At 34.2% G+C, this 18,168-nt stretch overlaps 2 protein-coding genes across 2 annotated transcripts; both read right to left on the minus strand.

Annotated features, from left to right (window-relative positions):
* Positions 1–5,499: 5,499 nt before the first annotated feature.
* On the minus strand, positions 5,500–7,471 carry LOC105178283 (histone H3.3). The gene is made up of 5 exons (XM_011101732.3): positions 7,316–7,471; positions 6,351–6,422; positions 6,164–6,240; positions 5,993–6,083; positions 5,500–5,891 (listed from the first exon to the last, which is right to left on the minus strand). Exons 2-5 carry the CDS (start codon positions 6,420–6,422, stop codon positions 5,721–5,723), a joined length of 411 nt encoding a protein of 136 aa, XP_011100034.1. The 5' UTR covers positions 7,316–7,471; the 3' UTR covers positions 5,500–5,720.
* Positions 7,472–9,566: 2,095 nt separating this feature from the next.
* On the minus strand, positions 9,567–17,908 carry LOC105178282 (signal transducer, putative (DUF3550/UPF0682)). The gene is made up of 9 exons (XM_011101731.3): positions 16,829–17,908; positions 14,430–14,636; positions 14,094–14,336; positions 13,843–13,909; positions 13,573–13,764; positions 13,365–13,456; positions 11,414–11,596; positions 11,193–11,329; positions 9,567–10,245 (listed from the first exon to the last, which is right to left on the minus strand). Exons 1-9 carry the CDS (start codon positions 17,327–17,329, stop codon positions 10,065–10,067), a joined length of 1,803 nt encoding a protein of 600 aa, XP_011100033.1. The 5' UTR covers positions 17,330–17,908; the 3' UTR covers positions 9,567–10,064.
* Positions 17,909–18,168: the final 260 nt, after the last annotated feature.

Below are 18,168 nucleotides of genomic sequence, written 5' to 3' on the forward strand. Positions count from 1 at the left end.
AAGATTAACGTTTAAGGATGCTAAAGTCAAAAAGTGAACTTGAGAGACTAAAGTGATTTTAAATGAAAACTTACGGAATCAAATATAGCATTTACCCTTCGTATTATCATGTTGAATTTTCACTCCTGAAGTCATTATTTTTCACTTGATACCTACACCGAAGACTTTCCCTCACTCTTGACACCAACTCGGCCGCCCACACCTCTCCTACACACTCTCTATTACTCTCTGATAAAAGAGAATACACTAAATCATAGTGTAGTTTTCTTAAATCATTGTCTTCCAAACTAAATCTTGATTTCCTCTAGCAAGCAGATCAAATTGTCTCTCCTTTATATGGTGTGGATCATCTTTAGAGGACTTCTATATTACAGTCTAAAACGAACAAATCAACAAAAATGCTTATCGATTGAAAAAAACAAAAGAAGGTAACACTCATTTATCATTTATACATTTTTTGTTAGCTGTCATCTATAGTCTTATATGTACGGATTTTTGTATTGTTTTGTAATCCACATATGTTACATCGAATGCCCGAAAATCACCAATGATACACCCCTTAGTTGAATTAAAAATTTTATTATTATGCACATTTATCGGTTCCCACACTTCCTCTACATGTTCTTGAGTCGATCCACTCCCTTCATTGCAAAAACAATTGAATTCATTTACGATACATGCATTCATGTTAGTGCTTGGAGTTCTAGATACTCTCGATGTATTGCACTTGCAATAGGACCAGAATATAAAGTTCCAACTAGTCGTGATTTACAGCTTCCTCTCTTAAAGGATGTTAAATAGAAAATTCAATTGTGGATATTACATCATTCGAATTTCAAAGTATTTATGGGTGCTTATGATATTGTAAAAGATGGACAACATTTTTTAAGTTATTTTAGGAAGTTATTGAATGGGCAAATCCAAGTAACACGGTTCACTTAATCACTCATAATGGATCAAATTCTATTATAGCAAGAAGAATGACACCAAATCATTAGAAATCTATTAAATGGTCTTCTTGTGTTGCACATTGCTTGAATTTGATTATGAAATATATGGCAAATTTAAATCATATTGTTGAAATTGTGAATAAAGCATCTCAAGTAGCTATGTTGGCGTACAATCACATATATTGGTTGGCTTAGCTAAGAAAATGAAAGAATTGGGCATAAATATTTCATCCAGGTGAGACAAGATTTGGTACGAGTTTCATTGTTCTTTATAATGTTTTTCTAAGACACATTTACCATATTTTACTTATCTTTTCAGATAAAAAATGTCATTTTTATGTAATAACTCCAGGCCTTTGACACTAATATGCCCTAATATTTTATGCCACAAGTTTATTTTGTTATTTTTCAAAACAGTAGCAACCATAGTTTCATATTTTATACAGAAAATATATAAATTTCTTTTTCTTTCGGCTTTGAACATAGTCAATACCCCTTTCATGATTTTCATAATTTCCTTTCCCCATTTTCTCTCAAGCCCTTCTTCTTCAAAGGCAGCACAAGACATTAAGTTGTGACACAAATCAAGCACATACCTTACATTTCTCATGGTTAACATATAACAATTTTCAAAAAGTTACACAAATGTTACCAAAACCTTTAATTTCATACAATTTCTCATTTGCCATGACCAAAGCCCATACTTTCATATTTATAATTTGTAAAGATTTTCTTAAAATGACTCATATGAAATGTATATCTAGAATCAATTAACCATTCATTTTTATTATGACATACTCCAACATTTACATCAGAAACCAAGTGTACTTCTTCTGAATTTTCTTCTGTTATTACATTTGCATCTTTCTTATTATTATTGTTGTTGTTGTTGTTTTTTCTTTTTGGTTTCTTGAATCTTTAATATAATGCCCTTTACCCCACAGTTATAACACCTTCTTTCCTTAGATTTTTTTCTCTCTATATTTTTCATCCCTAGTTCTAGACCTCGAGTTACTCCTACTTCTGCTTCTGCTTCTGCTTCTACTCCTACCTCTGCTATATTTTCTGAATTTAAATTTTAAATTTCTATTTTTAGTTCTTCCTCTTACATAGTTAACTTCACTTTGATTTTAATTAGATTTATTTGTTTTAAGGTCCATTTCCTTATTTTTAAGACTATTTATAACTATATCTAAATTCACATTATCCCTTCCATATTTTATTGTTGCTTTTACATCACTATAAGTTTTTGGTATAGGATTTAATAAAACAATTGGGGAGTATCATCTATATTTTTATCACCAGTTAGTTTTATATCTTGAATTAATTTTGTGAAATCATCTAAAAAAAATTTCAAAATTTTTAGATAAATCTAATTTATAACAAAAAAAAAATTTCTTACAGAAACAGCTTACTAGGCAAAGAAGTTTCAGTTAGAGCTCCTCAAGTTTATTCCATAATTCTTTTGCAGAATTTTATTTTCCTACTTTTCTTAAAAATAGTGTGAGATAAGTTCAGGATTATAGAGAAATAAGCATATTCATCATTTTTAAGTTTCTTTTCATCAGAAACACCTTCAGCATATTTTCCATCAATAACTTTGAAAATCTTTTGTTGTATTAAAATGCCTTTTATTTTTTGTTGTCAAATAAAAAATTAATTTTTCCATCAAAAGTTGCAAATTATAACCCCCCATAAAAAAAAACTTAATAATGTGGTTGCAAGACTAAGATTACATATTAATCATAGACAAAGCAGAGTAATCACAAAAACAGAATATTGCCCAAAAGTTTTCACCCAAGAACAGATTATAGTAGATAACAAAAATAAACGAGAAACCTTAGCTAAGCCTCGACCAGATACCCCACGGCCTCAAGGAGCCTAGCCAGGTGAAGGAATTAGCAAGGGAGATTATAAGAACAATATTAGCCTAAAAGAGATTCAGTATAAAACAACAGTAATAAACTGATAAAAAATAAAAAAGAGGGTTTAGATGTTACCAAAATCACCACGGAGGAAGGAGAACCAGAACCAAGAAACTTAGCTCTGATACCACTGTTGGGTAAGAATCCTTCAGCACAAAGCCCTAATTCAAACTATTACAGAGTAATGATGGGTTTTTAAACCCTTAAATTACATACTAATATTACAAAAGAGATTTACAACAATATATATAAACAATTGCAAATCTAACTATTCAAGTATATAGAACAATAAAGAATAAACGTATAAAGGCTCAGAGAGCCAGATCCGTTGAGGAACAGCCCACGGTCACAAAAACAGTAATCAAACTCACTGTTGCTCAAACCCATCGTGAAACCTTGGCCACACAGACTCCTTTTCTGAAACCACAAAGGTTTCCTTATAAAATTTAAGGTTCACACTAAACACTTAATCGGGCAAAAGAATGGGGAAGAGGAGCAAATTTCTTACTTATCAACAACTAGAAACCATACTTAGATTTATAGTGGTTCTACATTGAAGAGAAGGGTAGAAAGAGGCGGTGGAAGGTAAGTTCCAAAACCATGAAACAGAGAGAATGAAGAGAGAAGAACTAGAGAAGGGAGGCGAAAGAAGGACAAATGAAGAGACAAAATGAGAATAGGTTAGGGTTTTAGAGTTAAACACTTATCAACCGGTTCAAAGGTGGGTGGGGGCAATGGGCCAACAGGAGTGGGATGAGCTAGCAACAGAAGTGTGATGAGCCAGCCAAATGGGCCAAGGTCATGAGTGGGCTTGAGCCATCCAAGTGAGATTGAAAGTTTAGGGATAAATGGACGTAAGCCTACTATGGATCATGAACCATATTTTGAATAACGACAATTGATCAACGTTGATGAGTCCAAATGTGGGGAGGCACTCAAATGCCTCCCACTGTCAAGGTTCTTGGGAACCACCCTTGAGCATGTCCACCTCTTATAGGAATGAGTATTCTTGTAGTGCAGGATTTGGTTGTGAGTCATCGTAGGTGGCAGATTGGTTCTAGTGCTAACATCTACATTTGGAGAATTGAATTTCAGCCGATTTCGCCTCTACGTGTCTTAAGTTAGGATACAACGGTCCACCAAATTTTCGAACAAGAGGTGCGCAACTGGAATGCAAGAAGAATCACTTGTGCATGTGTTACTTTAAGGTCCAAGTTAATCTCTCAAACAATCCGATAACTTCACCGATTCAATCTCAAGTTTAATTCTACAAATAGTGGTGTAATTAGGGTTTCATTGCTACAAGTGCCTGTTGGATGGTTTTGATAACATACTTAGGGGTTAATTACACTTCAACTCTTTCTAAAATTATGAAATTACATTCTTTTCAAAAAAAAAATAAAACTACACTTACACCAGCTCTGAAGATTTTCTATTTATACTTGATCCTGTTTCGTTAGAATTTAAACAAAAAATGTTAATCTCAACAAAAACATTATAAATATTCAAGTCCGCCCCTCATTTAATATTCTCATAAATATCTTTTGTATATAATGAGATAAATATAATACAATATATATATATATGGAGTGAAGTTAACAAGCAGGGGTGTGCAATTTTCGATTAACTGGACAAATCAAAAATTTGAATTTTACTGAATAGCAAGCAAAAAATTCAATTTAGTATTCAATTATTTCTTTTTAAAATTTCGATATTTGCTTAATTTTATTTTTTGTATTGATTAATCAAACAGCACAGAATACCAAACTTCAGCGTACATCTATTATATTATATCATAAATATACATATAAATATAAAAATATATAACATATAAATATTAAGTATCTTAATATTTGCATTATAAAATAAATAATACTTTTATGTTTAATACACACTTAGTTGAATAACAAATAACTCAAAACCAACAAATTAACGTTACATTATAATTATTTTCTAGTTCAACTTTTACCAAATCGAATCTAAACATTTATGTTCGGCGCTTAGACTGATCAAACTTTTGGTTCAGTTAATTTGAAAAAAAACACCTTTACTTATAAATATAAAACTATTACATAAAAATATAAAATAAAAATAAGATTCAACCTCATAAATGATAAAAATGACAATATTTTTTATCCAAACGCTCAGAATAGAGTTTGGTAAAAATCGTGAATATTCAGAAGCGTATAAATATAATTTTAAAGTTTTTTTAAAGAAAAACACAATTACACATTTTCAAAACAAAATCTAAAGGTGCAATTAACCCTGTAACTATTTGATCGCTATTGACCTCCAAGAAAAGTATGAGATGATAAAATCAAAATTGCAACATTTGGGCCAGCATCAATAGTCTTAACTATTGTCATCCATTGTCAACATTACCGCATATTATAGAGAAACCCAAAGGAACCATTCGACAAAACATATATATGTATTTCTCGTCAACATTCCAATTTCGTGGAAATGATCAAAGCAGCCTAATTCTCAAAAACCAAAAAGATCACAAAGTCAGTATAGTGCACACTAAGTAGCAAATTCACCACTTCAGCCACAAACACGAAATACTTCTCGACAAAATACTTTACCACACGAGTGGTGCGACAAGATACTTGAAAGCATTCACAAACAAGAAACAGCACCAGAGTTTTTACCATCCTTTCTGTCCAACACAAAATACCATTAATCCCATTATGGCACACACATCAAAGGAGGCCTGTGAGGCCCACAATTCCTAGAAAACCATAAAAAAACTACTACTAGAGTTTCGATGCTATCTACTACTATATTGCTTAACAAAGAACCTACTAAAGAACTCCACCACATTTAACAAGAACAACAGGTGTGCTTAGGCTCGCTCGCCTCTAATCCTGCGAGCTAGCTGGATGTCTTTTGGCATTATGGTGACACGCTTAGCATGGATGGCACACAAGTTAGTGTCCTCAAAGAGACCCACAAGGTAGGCCTCAGCAGCCTCCTGAAGCGCCAAAACAGCATGGCTCTGGAAACGTAGATCAGTCTGCAACCACAACAACATCAAGCCATCAAAACAACAACCTAAACAATAAAACAGAGTATTTCAGCTTTGATCAAACTTAAGATTTGGAGTCATTAATCCACCTTGAAGTCCTGAGCTATTTCACGGACAAGCCTCTGGAAAGGCAACTTCCTAATCAAGAGTTCAGTACTCTTCTGATACTTGCGAATTTCACTGTGTTATAACATCAACTAGAGTGTCAATATCAACAATAAACAAGACAGACTCATCATCACAAGGGAAGGGTAACTCACCGAAGAGCAACTGTACCAGGGCGGTAACGATGAGGCTTCTTCACCCCACCAGTGGTTGGGGCAGATTTACGGGCAGCCTATAGGAAAAAATGTACCACATTAGAACTGTGATGTCACAACTGTTGAAACCTCAAATTTGAAATGAACAATTTGCTGATAGAAACAAAATACAGTAGATGTTGGGAACCTTTGTTGCAAGTTGCTTCCTGGGAGCCTTTCCTCCAGTGGACTTACGAGCAGTTTGTTTGGTACGGGCCATCTGTGGGTATTCAAGGCAGATTTACAGTAAGAAACCCTAATTCCTTGTTTCAAAAAGAAATCCGATTTTGTATGCAGAGATAGTTGACTAATCAGATTGCATTCCAGGGAAATGGTGCTGCAGGCTTATAAGCTCAATACTAACAAGGACAGCTGATAATCATGATTCAACATAAATATCCAATAACATACAGAAAGCACTAGCTAACCACTAGACATCAGAAGCTCATAAGCCAAAACCACAAATATTTCCACAATAAAAAGTGCAGAAACCCAAAATCTTCTCCTGTCGGAGGAAAAAATCCAACTCTTTTTTAGAGGAGAACAAAATGCAACTGAAGAGAGCCCTTTAGGGGTGTACAAGTAGGGCTTGGGAGAGCTTACATAAAAACTGCAGCAAAGTGACTTATGGTTGAAAAATTAGGGGTGCAACTGTGGTTTGGAGAGTTTATATAAAAACTGCTGGAAAGTGATTTATGGTTGAATGTCCCAGGGGTTCCTATCAATTCATAGGCTGGAGCTATGGAAACAAGCGCAGGAAGTCTGACGAACATGCACTCATTTAATTTTCAGTATACGTACAAGTCAAGAAATTTATGCACATTTGGAGGGCTAATTTCACGGTATCCACCAATTCATATCCATTAAAGCGCCCATTCACCTAAAATTAGGACATTCTTGTCCTCCCACAAATCAGAGATTGATACAAACACAAGACAGAATTCAAACTTCAAGAACACCCTAACCCTAGAATCGCATCCTAACCACGTCAAAATCACAAATTAACATAAATCAAGACACAAATAGGACTAATATCTAAAATCCAAACCAAAACTCATAAAATTACATCAAAAACCGAAGAAAAAACCGCAGCGTAAAGAACAGAAGACTCACCTCTCACTTGAACAGAACTCTCTCTCTCTCTCCTCTCTCTCTCTCTCAATTCTCTCTTATCTGGGGAGTGGAAGATAAAGTCTGGAACGAATAGAGATTGATGGCTATATATAGGGAGTTGAAAGGGTCGGGATTCAGGATCCGACGGTCTGGAATCATTATCCGCGTGTTTTATAATGGTGGAATCTAACGGCCTTCCATTGGACATATTGTGTTTTCTCCTGTTAAATGAACGGCTGGGATTAGAAGTTAAAGGCGTGACCCGGATTCTTAGGGCTCAATTCTCAATTTCTATTGGTTGAATCTGTTGAGACCGGTTTCTTACAGTTTTGGTAATTGCTTCGAGGGCTTTCTTGGATTTCTACTCCGGTTTGGGGGCTCAATATTTTCTAAATGAACCGACCGGTTAATTGGAAATTGATCGATCAATTTAATTTATCGTAATTTAAAAGTTTATCAATTTTTTTCAACAGTTTAAATTAAATTATTTAATTATATTTTTTCCACATAAACGTTCATAATTTATTGATAAAATTGTACGTAGTAAGAATTTTTCTAATATGCTTCAATTTAACTATTTTTGTTTTTCCTTACATTGAGTCCAATGTTCAATTTCTATTTGAAGTGATATTGGAGATGTTGGTGAACTTATGGGAAAACAACATGTGCACGACCTGCCCCGGTCATTTTGGATTAGGTAATTATGTTTCATACTCGATATGCGTTTAATATTTTATCAAATACTGATAAGGGATAGATTTTCTCGTGGAATCCAATCATTCTCACTTCATATTTCGACTGCACTGGACAAGACTTATTATAATCGTATCAAAGACACGATCACCTATCCTCAAATTCAAGACACAACCTTCATATGCATGTAGCTGTCATGATTTCTCAAGTCTAAGAATTAATCCCATAATATAAGAACAAGAATTTCAGTTATGTAGATGACCTTTTACATGACTATTTCCACGCGTCAGTTCAGTTAGCTAACAACATTGTCAACTGACAACTAAAATTGCATAGACGATCTACAATTGTTGCTGATGGAACAAGGTACCATCCGATGAATGAAATACTTAACGCAAGTCTCTATAGACTCACGATGACTAGTCTCGAAGTTCTCAAGTTGAAATATTTTATACTAACCCTTATAAGTTGTTTTCCGTAGTTGTTATCCAATGCGCAGTCCAATTACATGCGTTATCCAATTAGTATATGGATATTTAATGTGACATTAAAATGTTGTTTAACATAATCAGTAAGCACAAAACAAACATATTATGCCAAGAATGAATACTTATTATATTCATCAAAACAATATTACATTAATATTTCTAAACATTTTCCAAAATAGTCAATCCAATTACCTTTCTAATCATCAATTCTAACAAATTCCAATAAAGTATTTATCATTTTTTAAATGATGATGGAGTATTTAGAATTATGATAAAATTTAAAACAACCCATTATAATTTATTATTTTTTAAAATAGAAGATATTGCAAAAATCCTTTAATGGTAAATAAATTTGACATATCATTTTGTGCAAAAAGTTAAAAAAAAAAACAAAATTAAAATAAATAAAGAATCCTATTCTGTGTTCTCCTAACCTTTTTTTTTCTAGACATTTTTTTACACCCTGCTTACTATACATGAATACTCAATAACGAAGAAATAATTTTCTTTCACAAAAAAAAAAAAAAAATTGTTTTTTATACTATCAAAAGCTTTTCAATGTCCACAAATTTTCCTCATAGTGAGAAAGTTAAAGCTTATTTAAATAAAACTAAAAACTATCCCTTCAATTTTCTTTTCTGAGTTTACCTATCATTATATTTTCAAATTGCAATTGTTAATAAATTAGTTTATTTTGTTTTATTACTTATATTTTTCAATCTAATTACTAGATAATTTTAATTCGAACTAATTAGTTGCGAAGATAATTGTATATTTGCAGATAAATCATTTTCTAATTTTTTTTTTTTTTTTGTTTTACCCACCACCAAAACTCCCAAAATGTTTGGAACCCAACAGCTCAATTATAAAATTTTGGGTGTTCAACATTAGAATGTTACCTAGATGAAAGTTGCAAATGAACCCACAAATATTCCAAATTTTTCTAGAAAATTGGCCAATTTAAAATGTAGACCCCTAACATCAATCTACTAAAATTGAGGAAAAAGGAAAGAAATGGTAGCAAATCTTGAGGAAAAAACACTAATGCTGGAAAATATTGCAAGAGAATATACAAAATGAATCATCATGAGCATCTGAATTCACTTTAGTAAAGCGTATCTTAGAGTTCCAACTTCCAACAGCTATGCATCCACATTCCAAATCCACAAGAAAAACTACAAAAGGAAAAACCTCAACAGCTACTCCAACCTAATTTACAAAAGGTATGAACAAATTACACCTCAATTTTGTAATAAAGTAACAACTATAAAAGCCAAGAAACGCCCATAAGCTAATAAACCATTCATCCACACTATGCATGAAATGTTCTCCCATGAAGAAATTAACCACGAAAACATGACCGCTGCCTTCTAGATTGAGCAGATGGTGATGCTTCATAGAAAGCATTCTATCAATCACCATTATATTCCATGAATTTTCTTCGAATTTGACAGATCTTCTTGTAGTCTGCTCAAATGGTGGTAAGTGTGTTGGAGTCTTTATCCCAACGGAAGGTGGCAGATTATCGCACTTTAATATACAATTTTCTGCTACATGTCTGTAAGTATTTATGAAAAGCTAAAACAATCTGTAACCTTAAGATGACTTGCAAGTTGGGAGATTGCTGGTTGCACGGCTTTGGAGTCGACAGCTACTGAATTGGGGAGTTCAGGAATGCAAACAGGAAAATATCGGTCGCCTTTCTCTCGTAAGCTAAACAGAGTGAGTACAGCACGGCAGAAAATAAATCTGGGGACATTAAAGCATGGCTCAGTGATCAACTTATGCCACTTCATTCTTATAATTATTTTCGAAAGAAAACTTCGAGCAAGTTAGGTCAACGAATAAGTAGTTCTTTGACCCAGTTCAAAATTCATATAACCACATGAATCAATTTGAAAAATGTTTAATGAACTCCCATTCTTAGGCATACCAAGACATTTGCAGCATATCATCTTGAAGGCTGCCAAGCTCTAAGAGAGTACACAGAGGGAGATTACTTTATTTGTAAATTTACATTAAAACATAAACTTCTATTTTAAGTTGGTCGAAGACACACATCAGAAGGTACTCTAGTTCCCTTGTTTCAGCATTGACGAAATCCCACTATTGGAAACTTGACACCAATATCAATGAGGACTACCAAATGGGGTTGGGCTCAAAAGAGATTTAGGTTGTGTAAAGGTTTGATAGGTATGAATCTAGACGAGAAGGAGGTACACGAAAAAGGAAGAATTGAAAGGAAAAAACGAAACTCCAATATAGAATTGCTGTAGTGCATTATGTATTCAAATCAAAGGACATTAAGTTAGACATAGAACATGATGGCATAAATATCTATGAATTTGAAGGAGCCAAATATCATCAGACACCAAAACCCAAGGACTTCCATTGTCATGTTTCTACAAATATTATTCAAAGTGGCAAATTAATGGGTTCTGGCCATATTGAAGTCAAGGCATCTTCAGTTTAAATGCATTATCAAGAAAACTGACAACTGTTATTTGGACTCATCAAATTTATCTTGTCTGCAATGAAAATGAAACATAAAGATGGATAACAATTCATATGAAGTGTGAATGTCCAAAAATCAAGATATCATATTTTCATAAAAAATTAGGATGAACTTCGAATGACTGTTTTTCCAAAATTGACTCCCAATGATGACCATGAGGATTGAGACAGAAGCTGATTACCTAAGAATAAGCCGCCGTAGAAATGGATCACACAGAAGTTGAGCCCAAACCAAATCCAGGTCAGTTGAAGTACAGAGAATCTCCTCCCACTTAGAGAAAGCAGTGGCAATAATGCTTTCCGTGGTGTCATATATCTCCTGCAACAAATCATTAACAGAAACAGTTAGGTACTAGAGAAGCTAGTTCCTGAGGCATGTAATTTTGATTATATGTTAACTAACCATGTCATCACTGGTAAAGTTACGATCAACTAATTGGCAGAAAGCCTGTAAAGGAGCAGCCAGGAAGAAGGTAAACTGACTCCCATGCTGCGCGACATCAACACCACTTTGATTCTTGAATGAAGGCCTCAAGGGGGAAAGAAATAAGGCAGCAGGTTCACCCCTTTCTGCTCCATGTAGAACCTGAAATAGCAGTCTGCACATTAGCACTCAACAAGAAATTTTCCTCTCTAAAGGGAAATGCAGACAATTAAACTGACATTCTAAAGCAGAAACCAAATACTTCACTAAAATTAGCAATGAGTTCAGCAAATGTTCATTGAGTAACTATAACTACCACCTTTAGGTATAAGCGGAACCAAAAAAGAAGCTAAAAAAACTTCTCGTCTTAAGATTAAGTTTGACAGTATTAACCAAGAAGAACCAAGAAGGAAATCTTTCAGGGGGCGATTGGTTCGCATGAATGGATTTGGGCGGGAACGGAATGAACTTAGACATGGAATAAAGGTAGGAATGCAATGGTTTTAGTATATCGTTCCTATGTTTGGTGTAATGAAGGATTAAAAAAAGGAATTGAATCAGAATTTTATAAATCACTTGTTTATATGTTTGGTGAATAGTAATGAAATTTTAGAGGGGAAAAAGAACATACACACACAAGTTTTGTTACATAAGAAATATTATTTTGACATATTAAGTTAATTATAAATTTACGATTATATATTTGAATGTTATCATGTATTATACATCCAACAAATACTTATTATTTATAAAAAAAGAAAAGATCATATGTATTAAAATAAAGAACAAATATTAACATATAGAACAAATATTGTTATATGATATTTTATAATTATAGTAAATATTTGGTAAAATGCATATACGTATGTCACTTTTTTATATTATATTTAATAAAATATTTAAATATTAAACTATTCATGTTATATACTTATAACACGTATTTTAATATTTTATTATTAATATCTATTATACTTGACGTATTTAATCATATATAAGTTTTTTTATTATAAAAATCTTGTAAATGGAAATCTATTAAATGTTATTTAGCAATATAAAAGAAATAATGTATCCCCAATATATTGCAAATAGCTAAAACCATGGGTGAGATAAGGAATGGGTATTCCTATGTGAATGGTCATTCCTAATACTAATTTATAGCAAGCATATATTTAGGAATAAGTTTGGGAATGCTAATTCCATTCCTTGCTGATTCTACATCCCAATCATGCCATTATTATCACATGCATCTGTTAAGTCAAAACATTGAGGAACAACTACTTGCCATTTCTTCAGTTTACTTAGGAACCCACAACTCAATAAAGAACAAATATGGAAAGAAATAAGATCAATTGGCCTAGCAAATAGTTTAAAGAGGCTTCGCAAATCAACAACAAAGCATTTTACTAAATAACCAACACATGAGATGTCAAAAAGTTCTCACCCGGCCCTGCAAACTACACCTCCATATGTTTACATATAGAATAGGAAATCAAGTTATTAGCAATATCAAGTTTCAATGCTAATCATATGTCATGCATGTCCTTGATATATGAACACTGATTTGGATATCAATTGTGCCACAACTTTCTCCCCAAGTAAATATAGTAATGGTATTTGTTTCATTGCATCTTGGTGTTTTACGAACAATAAGAATTACAGTAAGCCTTTCAACAAGTTTCACAGGGACTATAAAATAACTAATGATAATTTGAAAGTTGTTCCACAGGAAATTCCACCAATGTTAATGATACCGAAAAATAAAATGATTGTCTCAATTTAGAAAATCTGGTTGCACACCTTTAACACAAATATTATGGAATTAACATATTACTGATAGCATTGGAGCCTCAAAACTGCTGCTAGGGTATACAATTGGGCTTTCAGCTAATGCTCTGAGATAAGTTACTCAACAAAGTTTTAACAAACCTGCCTTGAATGCATGGCTATTATCACTATCTATGATCAGGAAAAGGGGCCTTCTCGTAAAAGGAATTATATCACCAGGGAAGAGGATATTTGGACCTGCAACAAAACTCGAAAGCTAGAATTAGAGGACAAAATAAAAAATATTAATGATGGATAAAAGTATCTGATAGCATGGAAAAGAACTACAATAAACACAATTTTCATGTTCCTACCTCCATTTTTACTTGGACCTAACAACAAATAATTCTCAAAATATTGATTTGAGGCAGCCTTAGTTGTAATATGATTTTCACCAAAACCATTCCTCTGTTCATGATAGCTGTTGGCAGGGGCACTGTGCACGGTACATTTTCTTGATGTTCCAGAGTTCTCCGTTTGAGAATTACTACAATGACAAGAATTCCCTGCATCCATGATATGATGTTAGTTTCCATGCTTATATCCAGCTTAAAAAAAGCAACCAATTTTGAGCAACAGGCAACCTGACGTCGACAAGTATATTAGCATAACACTATCTGGTGGCAGTTCCTCACATACTGTTGCAATCACCTGACAGTAAATGGCCAAGAAAGGAGATGGTAGTTGTTAGAACGTCGTGTAAAATGTGCCAACATGTAAGCAAATAGTTTGCTCGAAGTGTTATAATATGCATCTAAAATTTCTTTGAAACCCTAATTAGATGCATAACTTTACCATAAATGGTAAATTATCATGTCAAGAATCTGGAACTCACAGCTAGTAATTGTGTCACAGATGGACGGTACAGGATAGCTTTCTTAGGATTTGGAGGCAAATTTGGATCTGTCATATCTGCCATCAAATTTATATCTATCAATCCTGAAGTAATAGAATGATCTGCCAATACACCATTTTCTCTTGATTCAACAGGATGTTTCTGGTAGAAAGATCCAGTAGGTTCCCATTCCAAACATTGCAGCATTCTGAAAGTGTCTAAAGTCAGTTCTGCAAATTTTACCTGCAATGACATTCAGAGCATTGCTCACATTGTTAATTTGACTTCAACAGGATAATTTAAATACCTAAAGTTCTAAATACAATAATATGTAACCTCGTTTTTGCGATAGCTTGTCAGCAATGCATCTCTAAACTTCAGAAGTCTCTTAGCATGGAACCGGGCCACGTACGGGAGTGAGGCTGGATATGAATCGAACATTGCAGTATAACGCAGTGGTCTAGCATTCATGAAGGCTGGATCAGCTTTCGTGAACCGCACAATTTCTTGCACCACCAGCTTCCATTCTTTGAAGTTGGTGTCCTAGAGGAGAAGGCTATATTGTTGGTTATACAGTTATGCAACAGATGTAATTAATGTTCACAATGACATCATAAATAATCTACTACATTGATCTGTTCCCACAACATCCTCACTATACTGATAGTTTGGCTTAACCAAAACTACTGTCAACTAAACAGTTTACTCTTTGAAATTACTTGTGAAGAGCTCTATGTAGCTTAAACAATTAAAGTTTGTGATAGATTTTTGTGTAAATTTATCCTTAGAATTTTTCCTCTTAGATCTTATGTAGGTTTTTAGAGGAACGAGTAACTAAAGTGTGAATTGTGTGAGAGACCAAACTATTCAATAGTTGTAAAACTGTGTCTGCTAACCAATTAGTGAATTTCCTCGAAATGCAAGTAAAGAGAGTGAATGTAGAAAGATGGTATCACCTTCTAAACCACTATAGAAATCATGACTTTGCTTATTTACTTTAACGTTCCCATAAACTGTTCATCATTCAGAGCATTAATCTACTGAAAGCATTTTGAAAAAGTAGTTTCATTTAACACAACTCTCAGAAAAATTTGTCAAGCACTTTCACTGCATATTTTTATTTTTCAAAACACCTACCTTTACAATTGCATCAAAGTTCAAATTCAAATAATTCATCACATCACTGAAGTTCTAACCAGGTCAGAATAATGAATAAACTCCTTAAGAAAGTTACAATTTCTAATCAGTTTTAAAAATCACTATTCCCCCCCCCCCCCAACCGAAAAAAAGAAAGAAAGAAAACAAAAAAGACCTTCTTTTATATCACTTCGAGCCAGTACCAACCCAAAAAAAAATTCCTTCAGTTGACCTAAGTAGTTGAAGTGCACCAGTTGCAATCCTACACTTGATAGAGCATGAGACAATTATATATCGGAAGACTTGCTAGGTGCTGTTAATATCCAGTCAACAAAATGATGTCCACATATACAAATAGATAATGACCAAATTCTCTAGAGTTCTATGCTCAAGTAATTTCACTATTGGTCATATAGCACAGCATTAAATTGATTTATCTTTAAATTCAAGAAACCATACATTCATGCATAAACAAAAAGCAGATGCTTCTGGGTCGAGCATTTTCTACAAACCCAGAGTGGGGAAATTTTCAGAGAATTAGATATATTTAAATTAATTTTCTGCATTTGAGATGGGGGTTGAGGCCTCCTTTCTCTCTCCTTTTTTTCTTTTTACCTTGTTTGCATGGAGTGGGGAAGGTTTTCTTAGAAATAAACACTTGTCCAAAAGTCAGCTGAACTACCCAATGTCCTTGATGTGGTAATAGTATTTGCCAACAATAATCAACAAACTATAACCTATTTTATCAATAAAATATCACCGCCAGTCAACATTACATCCCTTGAAATGTGCATTTTGATCTTTGCCCCATTTATGTATAAGACAAAGTAACAAACAGAAACAAGTCAAACAGATTATTCTAGCAACAATATTGGCACTTGTAAAAATAAATTAATACAATGAACCTGAAAGGGAGAGATGAATTACTCAACAGCTTTTGGGGTGTCTCTTTCAAGTTGTCAAGATATATTAATTACTGGATAATACTACAAACCTCAGAATCAAATATGTATGCTGCTTCCATTGTAACTAAAAATCCATCTACCCCGAGATTGAAAATTATCACTGGCCTCCACGTATCTCATTAAAAATACACTTATTTGATAGTAGCATTGTTTATGGTATATTTACAGAAGGAGCACCATATGTTTTCCAGACCGTTCAGATGCCATCATTATCACATCACTTTCAAATACTCTATGCTCTCAGTATGTAATTAAAATTACATGTCCTCAGTTCCGGCCAAATGTGACAGTAATGAATTCAACCAAAATTCGCAGCACAAATAAAGGGCAGCATGATTTGTTCAGAAAAATCACAATAATGGCTGGTCGGCGAAATCAATAAAAAAAGGTCGTACAAACTCGAAGAGATAAATAACAAATATGTAATATTTTGTGAGGAGATTGATGAAATAATGGTCAACACGCTCCACAAATTTTACGAAACAATATCCCTTCACCACTTATCAAGCAAGCAAGATGTTCACATAATTGAAACACAAAAAGAATAACATATTCAAACGCCAAGAACCGCAAATTCATCACAGTTGAGACATAAATTTAGTATTGGAACGAAGAAAAACAACAATTCATTACCCGGAAATTAACTTTACTGTCGTCGACGAGCTCCTTAAACTTTTCGACGAGCAGCTTCACCATTTCCGTACGATTCAGAATCAAAGAAACCATCAAAAACCTAGCATAAAACCTTAATTCCTTAAACCTAACCCCTCGATCCTTGGCCGAACCTTCAAAATACTTTCTATGGAAAATCGCCTCGTAAAATATGTACGCCTCGAGAAGAAACCTCGCCTCGCTAGTCCTCAAATACTGGTTGAAATAGAGCTGACCGATTCTGGAAGCGATCTCCCCAATTTCCCAGCGCTGGAGCCCTGATTCCATCAATTTGGCCCGATTCTCCTGCTGATACTTCCATAGCCGCATGTACGCCTTGAAAACCTTGTGGTAGAAATGCCCGTACTGCGGCCCGCTCCCGCAGAACGGATGCAGCGGCGCGTCGCGTACCCGCGCGAATTTCCGCTCCGCGCTCTCCACCAGAGCGCGGAATGTCTTCGGAACTAATTCTTCTTTAGACATTCAGACCCAAGGAGAGATTTCAAACAACTTCAACCCACTTGATTTTGTACGAGCTCTGCCATATTTCCTCTGCTTAGCTGGTCGCTTTGCTAGTCAAACCGAAAACTAACAAAACACACGAAAAAGAAATCAAGAATCGTTCGTGGGAATTTACAATTTTTATATTCTAGAGAGAGAAAGAAAGAAAGAGGGGCGTGAAGAATGAGCTGGAAAATGAAGACGGGATGTGCGTGTGTCAGGGCGGGGCTGGCGCTGGTCAAAATATTCGGTTTCTGTTTTTTTTTTTTTTTTACGGTTGTTTTCTTGTTTTTTTTAGCTTGACGGGATTCCGAGAAACAGCGGCGGCGCTGCAGGTGCTGGGCGGCGGAAGGAGAAAACTACTAGTTTTTGGGTGGCGGTGAGTATACCGCCGGAATGAGGTGGCAGGACGGTGGTGTGTGTGTGTGTGTTTCTGTGAGTGAGAGAGAGAGATGGGAAGTAGACAAAAACTGGGTGTGCGTGCGCGTCCGAGAGTGTGTGTGTGAGAGAGAGAGAAAGAGAGAGAGGGGCGTCGATGTTATGGTAAATTTTTAGATGTGGGTTTGATTTGATTTAAGGCGTTTGCTGATTGTTGAGTCGTTTTTCGTCGCTGCCTATGGAATTGGAGCCCAACAATTACTATTCCAACCACACCAAAACCAAAATTGATATTAAAATTATTACCCAAAATTTTTTTATCAAATTAAATTAATCACATAATAATTACAATACATTTATAATATAATTAATTATTTTTTACAGAAATAATTACATTTTCTCACTTGATATTTGGCACAATTACACATAAATACCTCTATGAT

The sequence above is a fragment of the Sesamum indicum genome, linkage group LG9 (assembly GCF_026168435.1).
Source record: "Sesamum indicum cultivar Baizhima isolate 11 linkage group LG9, ASM2616843v1, whole genome shotgun sequence".
NCBI classification, from domain to species: Eukaryota; Viridiplantae; Streptophyta; class Magnoliopsida; order Lamiales; family Pedaliaceae; genus Sesamum; species Sesamum indicum.